Source organism: Artibeus jamaicensis, unplaced genomic scaffold (genome assembly GCF_021234435.1).
Source record: "Artibeus jamaicensis isolate MK-2021 breed Jamaican fruit bat unplaced genomic scaffold, CSHL_Jam_final contig_354, whole genome shotgun sequence".
In the NCBI taxonomy this organism is placed as follows: domain Eukaryota; kingdom Metazoa; phylum Chordata; class Mammalia; order Chiroptera; family Phyllostomidae; genus Artibeus; species Artibeus jamaicensis.
In genome coordinates, this window is record NW_026521803.1 from 7,884,732 (window position 1) to 7,902,048 (window position 17,317).

A 17,317-nucleotide genomic window follows, 5' to 3' on the forward strand; every position below is an offset into this window, starting at 1 on the left:
CCGAGTAATGGAAATAAAATTCTTGGGGTTCAGACAAGCCTTCCTGCTCATAAAACACCCAATACTTCAAGGAGATACTTGTGTCCTTTTCACTGCAGAGACCAGAAGGCAAGGAAAATATTAAAATTCACCTGAATTAAGTCCTTCATTCATTCAATCTCATGTGGTGGAATATGATAAAAATAACAAAACATTTATTTTTAAGTGTCTTTGTAGCAGTCAGTAAGATCACTTCCCTCAGATATTTTAGAAAGGAAAAACCTTACCCTCCCATTGAAACCCCTGCTGCCAGGAAAGGAGCCGAAGGGTACAGACTGTGTACATGGTGAATAACTGTCTCCAAATCTTCTGTGTTAGCGCAACAGTAAGTCCTTGGTGTCTGTAAGCAGTGACAGGTAAAGCACAAGATTTAAAATTGTGAGGCTCATGGTTTGTATAATGCAGAAATGTTGAAAAGAGCAAAAAGTCATAAATATGGGGAAATAACCTTTGTTTGCATATACTGTAAATAATAAAAACTTATGATTTCCCTATCTTGCAGTGCACATATGTTATTTAAAATCAATGCTAGTCAAGTTGGCACTAACAAAAAGACTCACGCTGTGCAAGGAAGGCTTGACAGAAATGGGCAAGACCAATACAAATACCTTAAATGAAACAGATACACAGCACCTACTCAGATGTGCATCTAACTAAACAAGAACGGAGTCAATTTAGGAAGAAAACGTGGAGAATTACGCTTTTTAAAAAAAATAGAAAATGACCCCTATGCCTAACAGAGTAATTCTTTATTAAAAAAAAAACAATTAAACAAACAGAAAAGGCTTTCCAATAATGTCACACAAATTTTTAATTTGCAGTTCATTTCTAACTGGAGAACTGTCTTTTCTATTACAAGTGCTGTCTACCAGTGAAGGAATGTGGTTCCCTGGCACTGCCTTCAGTCTAGATAAGGCAATATCCAGTCTGATCTATTAATTAAATATATTCTTCTGCAATAATATGTACACACAGCCCCAGCTGCACCATACTGAAACACTTAAAATGTTAAAATACGTAAAGCTGATTATGCTTCGATACATAATGCATTTAAACAAATGGTTTTCATGTTCTCAACTTCATCGACAAAGACTGTTTCTAGTAGAAAAGCTTCACAGATGCATTATTTGAGATGTGGGAGGAGAGGGCAATCTTGTTTGTAGAATATATGAGAATGTGTATATGAATAAAGTTTATGTGAGAAAAAATGAATAACAAGAAGTGGACTCTGGCATTACTCTAATATGAATACTGAAACCAGTTATCTGCACCACCCCAACTGTAGTATTCCAGTAAATCAGGATCACCGTCAACCGTGACCACAGTGTGAAGGTGTATCACCCACCATTCAATCACTAATGAGTAGTCTAAGAAAATTACAATTTTCAGTGATCCTTCCAATTAAACTTAAGACTCAAACACTACCTATTGCCTACTGTCATCTTTTTGAGACCTACAAATATGGAGCTCTCCAAAAGATAAATGTTAACCTGACAGCATTTTCAATGGATAACATTTATTGAATACTAAATTTGTGTCCACAAAACCATAAAGGAGGTCCTATTATCACATTTATTTTATAAACAGGAAGCTGAGTTTAAAGAGGTTAAATAACTCCTGTAACACCTGAACGGCTGACTAAGCTGAGATACTTCAAAAATACCTTGTGGTTAAATGCATTTGAGTGACACAAATTCAGTGCAAAGTCTAAATAGAACAATATCTACTACTATGCTCATTCATAGTGACTGCAGAATTTGTCACAAGAATTTACATGAAAATATCCGTCTTACTTGGCATTTTTATAACATGTGAATTCTCTTCACACTGAATAACTTTAAAGTTTCTGAATTATTTATGAACAAGTTACCGAAGTATATTCTTGTTATGCACGTTTTAAGTATGTATGCCCATGTATGTACACATACACGTACACACACATACACATGACCACACAGAATTAGGGTACAAGAAAAATGGTCTGTGAAAAATTATTAGAATAAGAAAATCTTTTTTTAAACATTTTTTATTGATTATGCCATTACATTTGTTCTATTCCCCCCCTCCATTCCCCTCCATCCTGCACGCCCCTTCCCCACCTTTCCCCCCTTTAGTTCATGAACACGTGTCTCAAGTTCTTTAGATTCTCTATTTCCCCTACTATTCTTACCCTCCCCCTATCTATTTTCTATCTACTGTCTATGCTACTTATTTTCTGTACCTTCTTCCCCCTTCTCCTTCTCCCACTCCCCTGTTGCTAATCCTCCACATGATCTTCATTTCTATGGTTCACTCCTGATCTAGCTGTCCTCTTAATTTGCTTTTGTTTTAGGTGTGGTTGTTGATAACTGTGAGTTTGCTGTCCTTTCACTGTTCATATTTTTATCTTCTTTTTCTTAGGTAAGTCTCTAACATTTCAAATAATAAGGGCTTAGTGATGATGAACTCCTTGAATTTGGTCTTATCTGAGAAGCACTTTATCTGTCCTTCCATTCTAAATGAAAACTTTGCTGGATAGAGCAATCTTGGTTGGAGGTCTTTGGTTTTCATGACTTGGAATAGTTCTTTGCAGCCCCTTCTTGCCTGTAAGGCCTCTTTTGAGAAATCTGCTGAAAGTCTGATGGGAACTCCTTTGTAGGTGACTGTCCCCTTATCTCTTGCTGCTTCTAGGATTCTCTCCTTCATTTTCATCTTGGCTAATGTAATGATGATGTGCCTTGGTGTGTTCCTTCTTGGGTCCAACTTCTTTGGGACTCTCTGAGCTTCCTAGATTTCCTGGAAGTCTATTTCCTTTGCCAGATTGGGGAAGTTCTCCTTCAATATTTGTTCAAATAAGGTTTCCACTCGTGACTGCTCCTCTTCCCCTTCTGGAACCCCTATAATTCGAATGTAGGAATGTTTAAAGATGTCCTGGAGGTACCTAAGTCTCTCCTCCTTTTTTTGAATTCTTGTTTCTTCATTCTTTTCTGTTTGGTCATTTTTTTCCTCATTCTGGTCTACTCCCTTGATTTGAGTTCCAGTCTCCTTTCCATTACTATTGGTTTCCTGTGCATTACCATTCATTTCAATTAGTTTAGCTTTCACATGTTTCTCTAATTTGTGACTAAAATCAACCAGTTCTGTGAGGATCCTGATAACCAGTGTTTTGAACTGTGCATCTGAAAGTTTGGGTATTTCTTCATTGCTTAGATTTGTCAGCTCTGGGGCTCTGAGTTGTTCTTGAGCCATTTTTGGTCTGTTTGCATGGTAAAGTATGAGGAGCAGAGCCTTAGTTGTTTATCAGGGTGGGGCCACCCAGGTCGCTGGTTTGTGACGCTGTATGTAGGGGCGGGGTCAGAGAGGGAGCAATGGCAGTCCTCTCCGCTAGCTCAGTCCATCCCACCACTCACCCCCGGCCTGTTTATCTGAGCGGAATTGTGCGAGCCTGCTGCCCTGCACTGTGTGGTCTCAATGCTTGCCTCTTCACTGGTTTATCTGCATGCAAATGCACGTAGTCAGCCAGCCGCGCCTCTTCCCTGTGTTGGCCCATAGCTAGCCCATGCCTGTGATCCGCACCTTCAGCTGCTTGTGCACCACCCAGTTGGGGATCTTTTTGGTCAACCTGCTCTGCTGCAGGCTTCGCCCCTCTTACCAGTTTAGCTGAGCATTTCGTTGTTTTTGGACTACGTATTGTCGATTTTCTGTGTGGTTTGGTTATGTTTATTGTCGTTAAAAATTTGTTGTTCTTAGATTTGGTTGTACGTGGACGCAAGGTGTTTGCACCTACACCTCCATCTTGGCAGAAGTCCAGAATCAGAAAATCTTAATGCCAGGAAGGACCATAGACAGCACCTGGTTCTTTATTTACACATGATAAAATTGAGGCTCAGCACAATCAAGTAATTTGCCAAATGTCACAAAGCAGCAGAGCCTAGGTTATATGCTTGTAAAAATTAAACATTCTTACAAAGCACTGGAATTTCATGAGGTGCTTAGTAAACAAATTAAGATCTAGAACCCTCAGATATAGGAACTTATTTTTCCCTAAACATTTTCCTTTAAGTGGATTACATTGAGACTGAAACTGAAAATATTGGTGTTGGCAGAAGTTGCCAGAGTGCTGAAACTCAGCACTCCCAAAGCCCTTCCAGTCTGATCCACTTCCTGTCGCTGCTGCCTCCGCTTCCCTGATGGCACTATCCTGCTTTCCTCGTGCTGCCAGCTTTCCATTTCCTACTCTGTTCCTGTCATTATTCACACAACCCTGAATGTGGTTATTCACTTCCAAAAGTCGTGTCTTAGGCCTACATCTGCTTCTCTGGTTAATACCCAATTCCTGAAGGTCTTACTTACCATCAAACCACCTCCATGCAACGACTAAACTGAAATCTTCACTCTCTTCTTTATCCTGAACTCCGGATCCAAATTTCCAAGTTCTAGCAGTCAACTTCACTGTAATGTTGTTTCAGTACTTTAAACTCAAAATGTTCAAAAGTAAACCTTTTTCTCTTCACAAAGACTCAATGCTTCTCCTAATTTCCCATATTTCTATAAGTGACTCCTATATTTTCCTAGTTAAAACTGTAGGTGACATTGCCCTCTCACTTTCCCTGACCCACATAGCTGATAAACTGTCAAGTCCTATGGCTTCTTTCTTCTCAGTATCTCTTGCAGCAAACACAGGAGACCCCTTCTTTCAACTGTAGTAAAGGCTCGGTATATTAGATTCTCTCAGAGTGGCCTTTGGTATAGTATGTGAATGCAAGCAGCTCATTTGGAAGGTAATACTAGGAAGCACCAGTAAGGGGGTGATGAAGTGAGTCAGGAGGGGTGGCAAGTCAATAAAGAATATGTTGCCAAGCAGTTTGTGGCTGTGGGCAACTGGGACTCAATACTCCTGGGACACTTTGGCAGGCAGTGCTGAATATGGCTCAAAATTATCTCAACCAAGTAGCTGCTCCCTTCAGCCATTTCTTGAAGGCTGTTCTGGAGGAAGTTAACTCCTTGGCACTTCTTGGTCTGCCCTGACCACAGGTTCAGAAGGCTCCAGTAGGTAGAGAAGGCCCCCAGTCAAAGCGATGTGAGTGCTTGCAGTTGAAAGCAATAGGTAGGTATGCATAGGTATGGGAAGTGCCAGGAGGTAAGAGGGTGGCAAGAGTATGGTACCAACTGTGTTACCTGGCTTTACCAGGCTTTTTCCTCTCTCATCTGGACTACCCCAATAACCTCCTAACTGGTTAATTCCAAGCCTTTGCTGATAACCATCTCAAATTGCACCTCCTTAATCTGACAGTGATGTCAGATCAATCTTTCTAAAGAACACCTCCAGCATTAATTATGACAGTATTTCTGCTTAATATTCTTTGTTAGCTTTCCACTGCCAACTGAGTTAAGGGCAAATTCTTCTGCCAAGTGTTCAAAGCCTTCAACAATATGCCAAGCAATCTTTGTACCTCTGTAGTTTACTATTTCTCCATATGTATGAATTCAAGTCAATGGGACAGTGCTGTCCTTTTGACCTTAGAGTTCTTAACCTCCTTGAAGTGTCCTTCAATGTCAACTCTGCCTATCAAAATCATGTTTTGAATAAATGCTAGGAAAAAGGTAATACTTGGGTCTTGGTTTCCAAGATCTCACAGGTTTTTCCAGTTCTACCCCTAATCGTCTTGGGCAACTGCTCCTTGCCTTATATGTGAGTCTCTCTCTATTACTGTTCCTCTATCTCTGACAGTCAGTAAATACTTGTTAGATAGAACTGAAACACATGAACTGAAAATGAAAAGACCTGATCACTAACTTTTGATTTGCAAAACTACGTGGTTATATAACACAACTTCTTTTTACTTGATGGGCCCTGACAGGGCACACCATATGCCCTCTTTCTTTACAGGACTTGAGTCTCATTGAAGAAAGGATTCATCCAGGACACACAGCAAAGATATGTATGGAGGCAACACATTGAATTGGTAGACCTGGGAGAAATCATCCTCCGGTGTGAAAATCAAGCCAGTATATTTTTAGGCAAAAAAAAAAAAAAAACAAAAACAGTTAGTTAAGTCTCAGTTGCTGGGGCTACTAATGCAACAAGCCACTATCTTATTGCAACAATTCCTATCTTTTTCCATGTTTCCAGAGTCCGACCTAATCAGGAACAGGATAAAGAGAGACTTGGCAGGATTCAGCTGGGTGGTGAAAACTACTGTTAGGGGTGAAAATGGAACATCTGGAAAAATGCAGAAAATCTAAGTGATACATAACCTTCCAGCAGATATTTGGGCATAAATACTTTATAAGTTAAAATAATTTGACATAATTACAAACTAAGACTATTTAAATTGTTCAACTGCAACTATGATCAGAAAGAAAAATAGTATTTTGTTGAAGAGAATAAAGAGATAAAGTAAATTCTTAATTATTCCTATCTAATAGATGGGAAAAGAATAAAGCATATAATTTATATTTATCTACAGATAATATCTGATTTATCCTTTTAATCAACTTCCAAAAAAGAAGACAAAATGACTTCTCCCTAAACTGAAAGAGAATTTTCTTTCTTAAAAAAATCTTATTGATTATGCTGACCCATTGATTACAGTTGACCCATTTTTTCTCTCCCTTCTATTTCCCTCCACCTTGCACTATCCCCCTCCCATCAGCATTCCCCACTCTTAGTTCATGTCCATGGGTTATACATGCAAGTTCTTTGGCTTTTCCATTTCCTTTACTATTTTAACCTCCCCCTGTCTATTTTGTACCTACCATTTATGCTTCTTATTCCCTGTATCTTTCCCCCCATTCACCAGTCCCCCCGTCCCTCCCCTCTGATAACCCTCCATAAGATCTCCATTTCTGTGATTCTGTTCCTGTTCTAGATGTTTGCTTAGTTTGTTTTTGTTTTTGTTTTGTTTAGTTTTAATTGTTGATCATTGTGAGATTATTGTCATTTTCCTATTCGTATTTTTGATCATCTTCTCTTTCTTAGATAAGTCCCTTTAACATTTCATATAATAAGGGCTTGGTGACGATGAACTCCTTTAACGTGACCTTATCTGGGAAGCATTTTATTTGCCCTTCCATTCTAAATGATAGCTTTGTTGGATAGAGTAATCTTGGATATAGATCCTTGCCTTTCATGACTTGGAATACTTTTTTCCAGCCCCTTCTTGCCTGTAAGGTTTCTTTTGAAAAATCAGGTAATAGCCTTATGGGCACTCCTTTGTAGGTAACTGTCTCCTTTTCTCTTGCTGCTTTTAAGATTCTCTCCTTATCTTTAATCTTGGGTAATGTAATTATGATGTGCCTTGGTGTGTGCTTCCTTGGGTCTAACTTCTTTGGGTCTCTCTGAGCTTCCTAGACTGCCTACAACTCTATTTCTTTTGATAGATTGGGGGAATGCTCCTTTATTATGTTTTCAAATAAGTTTTCCACTTCTTGCTCTTCCTCTTCTTCTGGCACCCCTATGATTCAGATGTTGGGATGTTTAAAGTTGTCTCAGAGGTTCCTAAGCCTCTCCTCGGTTTTTTGAATTCTTGTTTCTTCATTCTATTCTGGTTAAATGTTTATTTCTTCTTCCTGGTCCAGTTCATTGATGTGAGTCCCAGTTTCCTTCCCTTTATTGTTGGTTGCATATATATATATATATTTTCAAAAACCCTCAGTATATTTTAAGGATTTTATATTTTAGACAGAGGGGAAGGGAGGGAGCAAGAAGGGGAGAGAAACAACAATGTGTGGTTGCCTCTCATGTGTACCCTACTGGGGACCTGGCCTGCAACCCGAACATGTACCCTGACTGGGAATTGAACCAGCAACCCTTTGGTTTGTAGGCTATATTTTTTTAAATTTCACTTTGCATAGCCTTCACTTTTTCCTGTATTTCATGACTATCCTGAACCATTTCTGTGAGCATCCTGATTACCAGTGTTTTGAACTTGATATTTGATAGGTTGGCTATCTCTTCAGTGCTTAGTTCTATTTTTGGAGCCTTGATCTGCTCCCTTTGGGGCCATATTTTTTTCTTTCCACATACCCGTTACATTGTAAGGGGTGGACTCTTAGGTATTCACCAGGGCAGAGCAACCCACTTTGCTGTGTTGTGGCGCTATATGTGGGGGAGGGGTCCAAGAGAGAACAGTGCCACTTGCTTAGCTCTTGGCATCTTGAAAGAGAATTTTCTTGTCCTGGTTTAAAAGTCACTTGTTTAACAATGCAAATTTCACCAATTTTTTTTTTTTTTGGCGTAGAAAGAAATTTAAATTCACCCTGTTAATCAGATAGCCTGATTTTCCCTAGCTATTCTGAGAGGAGATTCATTTGCCAATCTGCAGAAGTCATAACCCAGAATGCTTCTCTTAATGAGGGGGTTGCCACATATTCAATATTGAACCAGGGCAGCTAGAATTTTAGTCTTCTGTCCAGTAAAATGACAACTTAAAAACACTTAAAAATTTAAAAAATCATTTAAAATACATATTTATGTCATCATAATGTCTAATAATCACCAGGTATTTACAATATTTCATTTTACAGTTTTCCTCCCTCAAGTATTTAAAGATCTGTACTCTATGTGATAAGATGTTGCTTAAATAAACTCATGGAGATAGTACCCTCTCAAAAAAGAAAAAAGGATAAATCCTTCTACAATAGGACTAATGATGCTGTTTAATTGATATTTACAATGCGTTTTTATTGTTATTTTTTGTTTTTTTCTACCCTCCCCTGGTTCTGTACTTAGTGATTTGCCCAAATTGTCCTTAGGAAAATTGATTTTATTTTTGGGAGATGAGTTTGTTAAATAAGGAGTCATAGAAAATAAAAGTATACATGTATAATTAAAATTAGCACTTTAATGAATAACCATTTCACCTAGTCATTGATAGACATATAAAATGACCAAGTGTCAAAATTTGCCTGAGATTTTAATAATTTCTTAAAATAACTAGCAACAAAGCAAAGGACCCCAGGAGACATCCTGGCTGACTCTGAAGCTAAGACAGCCTTTGTACCATGTTCCCACCAGTGTTTGACATGGTCATGGTACATGCTTATGCTGTACAGTTATAGCAATAAAGAAGCACAGTTATGTTAGCGGCTTAGAGCAGGTCAACTAAAAAGAGAGGAGTTATCCTTGGTCCATGCTCCTAAGAAGCAAATCTCATGTTCCGCCCTGGCTGAATTTGAGTCCAGAGGTGGCACACCAGGACCAGGGTTCTAAGGAAAGCTGCCACATCTAGAACTACCCACCACCTTGGTTTTTTGCCTTGCCTGTATATTAGACTCACTGGAGACTGTGAAGACAAATTATAGACACCTTGACTCACTGCTGCCCCAGACCAAATGAGTCAGAAGTTCTGGGGAGGGGACCCAGGGATCAGTATTTTTTAAAGCTTCCCAGAGGATTCTAATGTGCAGCCAGGGTTGAGAATCAAGGGCTTGAAGAGAATAAAGAAATAGGGTGAGAGATGAGCCAAAGAGAGGAGGAGGCTGCAATGATAAGAATGATAAAAGCTATATAGTGTTAGAATAGACTGGGTCATGGAGGACCTAAGCCACCACCTATGCTGGAACAAAGAAGGTTGTGTCACTAGATAAATACCTGACCTCAAGATTTTTATTATCAGAAGCAACTGAGGCATAGCTGCAGGCACCCTTTTGGAAACAGGTGGAATCCCACTGCCCCTCCCCTCTCCCTCTAGTATTTCCCAGAGGCAAAGGCCATAAATCTCCCAGACTTTCTGGTGCAGAATCAGCCATCCCTGAACAGAGGACATTGTCTTGCAAACACCTATACCCAGGACACCTGGGGCAGGTCAGAAGGGTGACCCACCCTCGGCAGGGGGTTTTCTGCTACACACTCTTAACAACCCTTTTCCCCTTCCCCTTGCTGCTGCATTCTGCTCAGACTTGGCCTGCCTGATCACAGTGTCTTGCCCTGAATAAAAGCCCTTAATTGGACCTTTTTGGCTCCCGGGCCTATCTCAGCCACCTCAGCTACCTAACAGGTAGAGACTTGGAAAGAGGGAAATGTAATTCCACAGGGATTCTTTGCAGTGCATGGGGAAATACAGCAAGTCCTCAATTAACATCGTCAATCGGTTCTGCAACTTTAAGCAAAAGGACATATAATGCAGCCAATTTTACCACAGACTAATTAATATAAACAAGACTTAAGCTGCTATGGCAGCTCATGTATATATATTATAACAAAATGGCATTGAATGGAATGATGTTATTGGAGGACCCGATGTACTGCCAAATATCTCACACTTACAGGATCACCTGGCACATATTAAGCATTCAATAAGTGGCAGCTAGCTATTAAAATATTGTGTTTTTTTCTTCCTAAAATTCCTTAATTATTTAAACATTCTTTTTCTTTTATTTGAAAATTATTTAAATATAGAGAATTGTAAAATCCTTCATATACCCACCACCACAATGGTTGATATTACTTAACTGGATCTATCCAGTTAATGTGAGGAGAAAATTCTAAAGGATTCAATGCATTCATACCCACATTTGACTGAACTCCACCTTTTTGGGTTGTTCTGATGGAGCGGAGGGAAGAGGGAGAGGTTATTTTGGGAGCATTTAGGAAAGGGCAGACTTGGATGGGATACAGTGGTGTTCAGTAGGAAGGTTTTTGGTGTGGGAGAGTGCTAAAAGGTACTAGTGTGACAAATGAATTGTGCCCTGGCTGGCCTGGTCCTATACACTCCTCCTCCCTCAGACCATAAGTGATAGGGGAACTCAAGACTCTTCAGTTATAGGTGATAGGCTGAAGTGAATAATACATGTGGAAAGCTGTTATTCCAGGAACTAGAATGTATGGCCTATGTGACTACAGGAGGTCCACAGGCAATTCAACTTTTGTGGCTCAGGAGGTCTGTAAAATTGGTATCTGAGTCATTGTGTTCCCTCCCTGGAACACAATGGCTCAGTGATGCAGATAAAGAATTGTTGATCAGCAGATAAAGAAATACTAGGAAAATTGCAGCAGGACTGCAACTCTTATCTGATTAACCTTTTCCCAAACTGCTTGCTTACCCTTTCCTTCTCCCTATGTTAACTAGGTTTTTGAGGGTACATAGCCTTCTCAGATCACCTGCACCTGAATAAAGCTCCCATAAAGATTCAATCCTTGTCTCTACTTATTGGTTCTGGTAGTGACAGGCAGCACAAATGCCTATTTCTCTGGTTTCATAAGATGGGAGAGAAGTCCTTAATCCCTTTTGAGTGCCTCCTTCATAAAACAGCGCCCATGATAGGAAAAAGCTCTACACCCAGCTACCCCATTAACTTCCATGAAAAATCTAAGGTTGAAAAGCTCAGTGGAAAACAAGAGCAGATTTCTCTAGATCTGAGTCCTTAATTAACCATTAAAACCTTCAATATTTCTACCCTGAGATTTTCAGCCTGACTTGACTTACAACCAATGCTGAAAGGTACACATTCTATTGGTCAGTTTGAATTCCTGCCATCAGCTTTATGACCTCAACCTGCCTCTCTCCTTCTCCAGGGGCATCCTCCTCTGTAAAATGTGGTTCTAGGATTAGAGGACCTCTGAAGCAGAGCTACTCAAAGTATCAGTCCAAGGTGATATCAGGGGCTGGTTTCACAACATAAGCAAGCACGCAGCTTCTCTCACCAGGAGAGTATAGCTATGAAAAAAGACAAAATCCCCTCACTAAAATAGTGTGCTTGGAAATGAAGTTCATTTATATCTAACTGGAGCCCCTCCTCTTCTCAGGGTCTGGTAAGTCAGATGATAGTCTAAGAAGTGGAATTTGGTCTACGAACCACACTTGAAGCAGCACTGCCTTAAAGTACGTTCCAGTGTCCAGTCTCATGCTGGCACCCTGTTACCTGCTGAACCAGCTCTTACTGCAATGGGAAAATGCCTAAGGGAGGCTTTTCGAAAAATAGCTTTATGAGTCATGATTCACATACCAGAAAATTCACCCATTTAAAAGGTACAATTCATGGTTTTCAGTATATTCAGAGTTGTTCAACCTCAACTACAATTTTAGAACATTTTCATCACCCCCAAAATAAAACTCCTACCATTGCAGTCACCCTTCTTTCCCAGCCTTAGGCAACCACTAATCTACTTTCTCTCATTACCTACAGATTTGCCTATTCTTAACACTTCACATATGTGGAATCATATGATCTTACATTCCTTCCTTGGCTTCCTTTATTTAGCATGTTTTCCAGGTTCATCCATGTTGTAGTGGTATCAGTACTTCATTCCATTTCTAATGCTGAATAATATTCCATGATATGGACTTGCCACATTTTATTTAACCATTTACCCATTAATAAGCATCTGGGTTCTTTCTACCTTTTTAAAAATCCTCACCTGAGGACATGCTTACTGATTTTAGAGACAGGGGAAGGGAAGGAGAGAGAGAGGGAGAGAAACATCAATGGGAGAGAGAAATATTGTTTGGTTGAATCTTTATATGCCCCTACTGGGGACCAAACCTGTGACCTTTTGGTTTATAGGAATGACACTCCAAACAAGTAAGCCATACCAGCCAGGGCTCTACCTTTTGATTAATTTGAATAATGCTCCTATAAATATGTGTATACAAGTTATTACAGGAATATATATTTTCATTTCTCTGGGGTATATATCTACTTGTGGATAATACAGTAACTCCAGGTTTAACTTTTTGAGAAATTGCCAGACTATTTTATTTTTTTAATTAAAAAATTTTCAGTATGAATTACAGTTGATATTCAATATTATATTAACTTCATGTGTACAGCATAATGGTTAGACATTTATACAACCTACGTAGTGATCCTACCCAGGCCTCCCTTCCTGCATGACAAATCTTGTATCTTCCTGCTGCCAGACTATTTTCCAAAGTGGCTAGGAGTCTTTTTCTTGCTGGGCCTAGGCACACAGAAGTCTGTATGACCCTTTAACCAAAAGGAAGGGGCCCCTATGTGGCTTTCAATGAGCTCAATTTTGGCTGAATTCTTTGTAAATGATCATTCCTAAAGTAAACTGGAAATATGACAGTTCACAGAGTAATTGTGAATTACTTTCTGGATCCCTATCCTTGAAAATCAATCTGCAGAGAACAAAAAAGATACCAACTATTCCAAGGACACCAAGAATCTTGCAGAAATATCTGAGGAAAAGTGTACTGAGACAAGACCTGTCTCCTGCAGCTAACAGCCCCAGGGGGGGACCAATGTGCAGGTTCTCATCCTAGTGAGCAAGGCTTTTGGCTTTTGCTCAACGATGTAATGACTAATTGGAAATGAGGACAATATAGTGGTGGAAAATTTCTACTTTACTGCTTTGCAGGAGCCATAGTAATTCCTATAAGTTCTAAGTATGTCACGGATATATTTCAGCAAACCTTTTACTTCTGTATTTCTTCTACTTCTAGGAGAACTGCTTACTCTAAATTCCATTTTACCTTTTCTAGCTCTTTTAGGCTCATTTCACTTAGTCAGTTCCTCCCTGTTTGATCTTTGCTGATTTTCATCTTTTTTTTAATTATTTTTTTTATGCCTAAGCTACATTCTTATTTACTGAGTCTGAGCTACACTGAATCCTTTCTGGAACAAGGCAAAGTATAAATAAATATAGGGTCCCTCTAGTCTGAAACAGTAATTGTTCATAGCACTAAGGCAGAAGGAAGAAGGGTTATCAAGGGACCTAAATATTAAAGCTATCTCTAATAATCAATAATGTAATCCATTAGGATAAGAAGTATATATTAAATTATAATTAATTCCCTTAAATTCTATTTAAAGTAATTTTTCTAAAAAATAGAATATAGGTACACTTTGGTCACTTTACATTCTTATTCTTTCTTAAGTTATATTACATTAGTCTCTTTGGTACAGGTATTTGCTGGGGATACTATTTTATTAGAACTCACCCCAGTGCACACTGTATGAGAATCCAGAGACCACACTACTCTTATCCCCACACTTAGAACTCAGTGAATGCTTTAAAATTTATACTATCCCTTTGTAAGAACACAAAGTATTCTTGGAGGTTTTTCAAAAATCCAATTAAAGTTTATGGATAAACATTACTGGGTTGCTGTCATCTTCCAAAGTTAATTTCCAATGAACTTTAAATGCTGAGGGTAGAAGCTTTTTCAAACTTCCTCATTCTTACTCATGGTATCCTAGGATGCTATCTGATCTTTCCCCTGGACTCCACAAACTGTCCCTAGGCAATCTCAGTCACTCCCGAGTTCCAGTTCCAACTGCACACTGACAGTCTGTTTCTCTCCGGAACCTGTACAACTTTCCTGGGAGCCAATCTAGCACATCCAACTGTTTAATAGAAATTTCCACCTGGATGATGTAAAAGCACCATAAACATCAAAAACTGAATTTATTTTTATTATACCAAACCAAAATCTCATAAATTCTGCTGAATTCCCTATTTCAACAAATACCAGTGCCTTTTACCAGTCCACCAAGCTGGAAATGTTAACCTTAACCTTGACTCTCTCATAATTACTAATCTTTCTATCACAAGAACACCTCCCATGAATACCTCTCATTTTTGTTCTTTCCTCTTCCAGTCTCCTACCTCTGATTTCAAACTCTGGGTAGAGCTGTAGAAACTGTTTTCTAACTGGCCTTCAAGCCCCCCTACCCCTCCATCTCTTTTCCTTTTTTATTATTTTATTTATTTATTTTTAGAGAGAGGGGGAAGAGAGGGAGGAAAATAGGGAGAGAAACATCAATGTGTGGTTGCCTCTCATGCATCCTACACCGGGGACTGTGCCCACAACCCAGGCATGTGCCATGACGAGGAATCAAACCAGCGTCCCTTTGGTTCTCAGGCCAGCACTCAGTCCACTGAGCCACACAGCAGTCAGGGCTTCTATCTCTTTTCTACACACTGCTTTAAGATCTCTTTCTAAGACATGACCATGATCGAGTTATTTCATATGTCAATTATACCTCAATAAAGCTAAATTTTTAAAAATTGTCTATGATTCAATACTAGGATCCAGGGAATACTACACATGACTCTTCAAAATTTGGTCCTACCCCTTTTAAAATGATTCCTATCACTTTCTGAATAACAAGAGGGAGTATAGCATAACAGTCAAGAACATACGCACATAATTGGAGTCCTAGCTCTGAATTTCATGGCTAGGGCAACTTATTAACATATTTGCGTCTGATTTTCTTCCTCTGGAAAATGAGGATGATGGTGACTAAACCACAGGGTTGTTTCTCTTGCTGAATACTAAGTACAAAAAGACATACATTCTAAGGACTCAACAGATATTAGATAAAATTATCATCATCATTACCCTTTCACAAGTAAGTACTTGCTATTCCATGTTCTTTAAAAAAATTTTTTATTGTATTTTTTCCTCCATGTACTTTGTTCTTTTTCCTGAGACGGCTTCTCTATAACCTCTCTAGTTTCAGTACCATAGCCGTCAAGATCCTGCTCAAATTTACTTCCTCTACAATGTACTCTGACCTCCTCTTTAATGCTCTGTAGCCTTAATAAATCTCCCCAGTTATACTTAGCACTGTATTACACATATCTTTCTGTATCTGACTGTCTTCTGTTAATTACTTTAAAGCTGCTAAAGGTCATGTCTAATAATATGTACACTCCTCATTCTACCACCTTGTACGGTGCCTGATTTAATAGGCATAAAACATAGCTTGGCTGAATGAACAGATCCTTGTCTTTCCCTTTATGGGACCTAATGGAGTTTCCTTTGTAGCATGTTACTTCCTTGAGAAGTTTAGAGCATGTCTTCCCATCTTTGTATTCTTGAAGTATGTAGAAAGATACATAGCTGACAAGAGCAGCTCACAAACAATTTGCTTGGTCCAGGTCACAAAGGCAAATTCAAATCTTTCCCTTTAGAGTGTCTACCATCTGTCTACAAGAATCCTGAAGGGCTGCAAAAATAAGGAAGTGGGACCCTTCACATCAAAGTATTTGTTATGAGTCACTTGGTGAAGACCAAAAACACTTTATAATGTTAGCCTTTAAAACCACACGATCTTGATTCCCACCAAGGCTTAAGTTACTTTACAGCAAAAAGAGAGAGCTCTTCACCCTCCCCTGCCCCACTGTGTTCTCATGAAGTACCAGCATTAGTAACATGATTGTAATTTTTAATCTTTAGCATGACTAACTTAATTATAGTCTTAGTAACATTCTCTATCAATGACTTAAAAAGTTCCTTTCAATTCTGATAGAATTGCCTTTGACCTGTTGAAACAGTGAGGGACTAATAGTTGAAAAGCTTTCAGAAAATTTCAGTGAGTGTAACATTTCTCATTCCAGCTCACAGGTTTAATATCAGATAGTGTTGATTTTTCTAGGAGATGCAAAAACTTATATCAACACAACAAAAAAAAATTAGGGGTTAAAGAAAAAAAGCTGATTTAAAACATTTTTCTCTATGTAAACTTTGATGGGCAAATAAGCATGCAACACAGTGGATCTACTTCAGGACAAAGTAAATTTCTTAAGTGAAAAAAAGTAACACTGTTCCAGTTAATTGGTTTTCTACTACTTAATTATTAAAGACAATATGTTTTGCATTAAAAATGATGTAGATAAATATCTGTTGATGTTAAATATAGTAAGTACAAAAGTTAAGTTATAAAACTAAAAATTATTCTTTTAAAAATTAAGCTGTTATTAATTTAAATTTACTTACCAAGAGATTCTCCCCTGCCACTCCTCTGTTGTTAAAAACCACACATCTAAAAACCAGGAAAAATATTTGTTATTTTAACACATAATTCTAGCTCAAAATATATTATCAAAATCATCTTACCAACACTGTTTTAGAGTACTAAAAGATTTTTAAAAATCTGTTCCAAAGACATGACAATTTCACCTAAATGCCTGAAAATACATTTCCAGTTCTCTAAATTCAATAGATGGGTTCAAATCAGAAAAGTATATATTGGAGGACTTTTGTCCAAGACGGAGGTGTAGGTAATACACTTGCCTCCTCACACAAGCAAAAGAAGGTCAACAAACAAACTTAAAGACAAAAAATAACCAGAACTGCTAGATAATCAAACTGTATGGAAGTCTAATAACCAAGGAGTTAAAGAAGAAATATTCATCCAGACTGGTAGGTAGGGCGGAGACAGGCAACCGGGGTGGAGAGGACTCCCAGCAAGGCGGCCGCTGTAGGACCAAGCGTTCCCACATCTGTGTGCGAATAAACCAGGAGGAACAACTGGGGAGTGTGGCAAATTGTGCAACCCAGGGTTCCAGAGCAGGGAAATAATGTCTCAAACCTCTGACTGTACA

The 17,317-nt window shown here is 38.7% G+C and overlaps 1 protein-coding gene across 1 annotated transcript in view; it reads right to left on the reverse strand.

Moving 5' to 3' along the window:
- ABHD3 (abhydrolase domain containing 3, phospholipase) overlaps positions 1-17,317 on the reverse strand; it is a 42,923-nt gene that overhangs the window by 9,284 nt on the left and 16,322 nt on the right. The window contains exons 4-5 of the mRNA XM_037161551.2: positions 16,710-16,755; positions 267-379 (exon numbers count right to left, since the gene is read on the reverse strand). Coding sequence (XP_037017446.1) covers positions 267-379; positions 16,710-16,755 — 159 coding nt within the window. The remainder of the gene's footprint in view (positions 1-266; positions 380-16,709; positions 16,756-17,317) is intronic.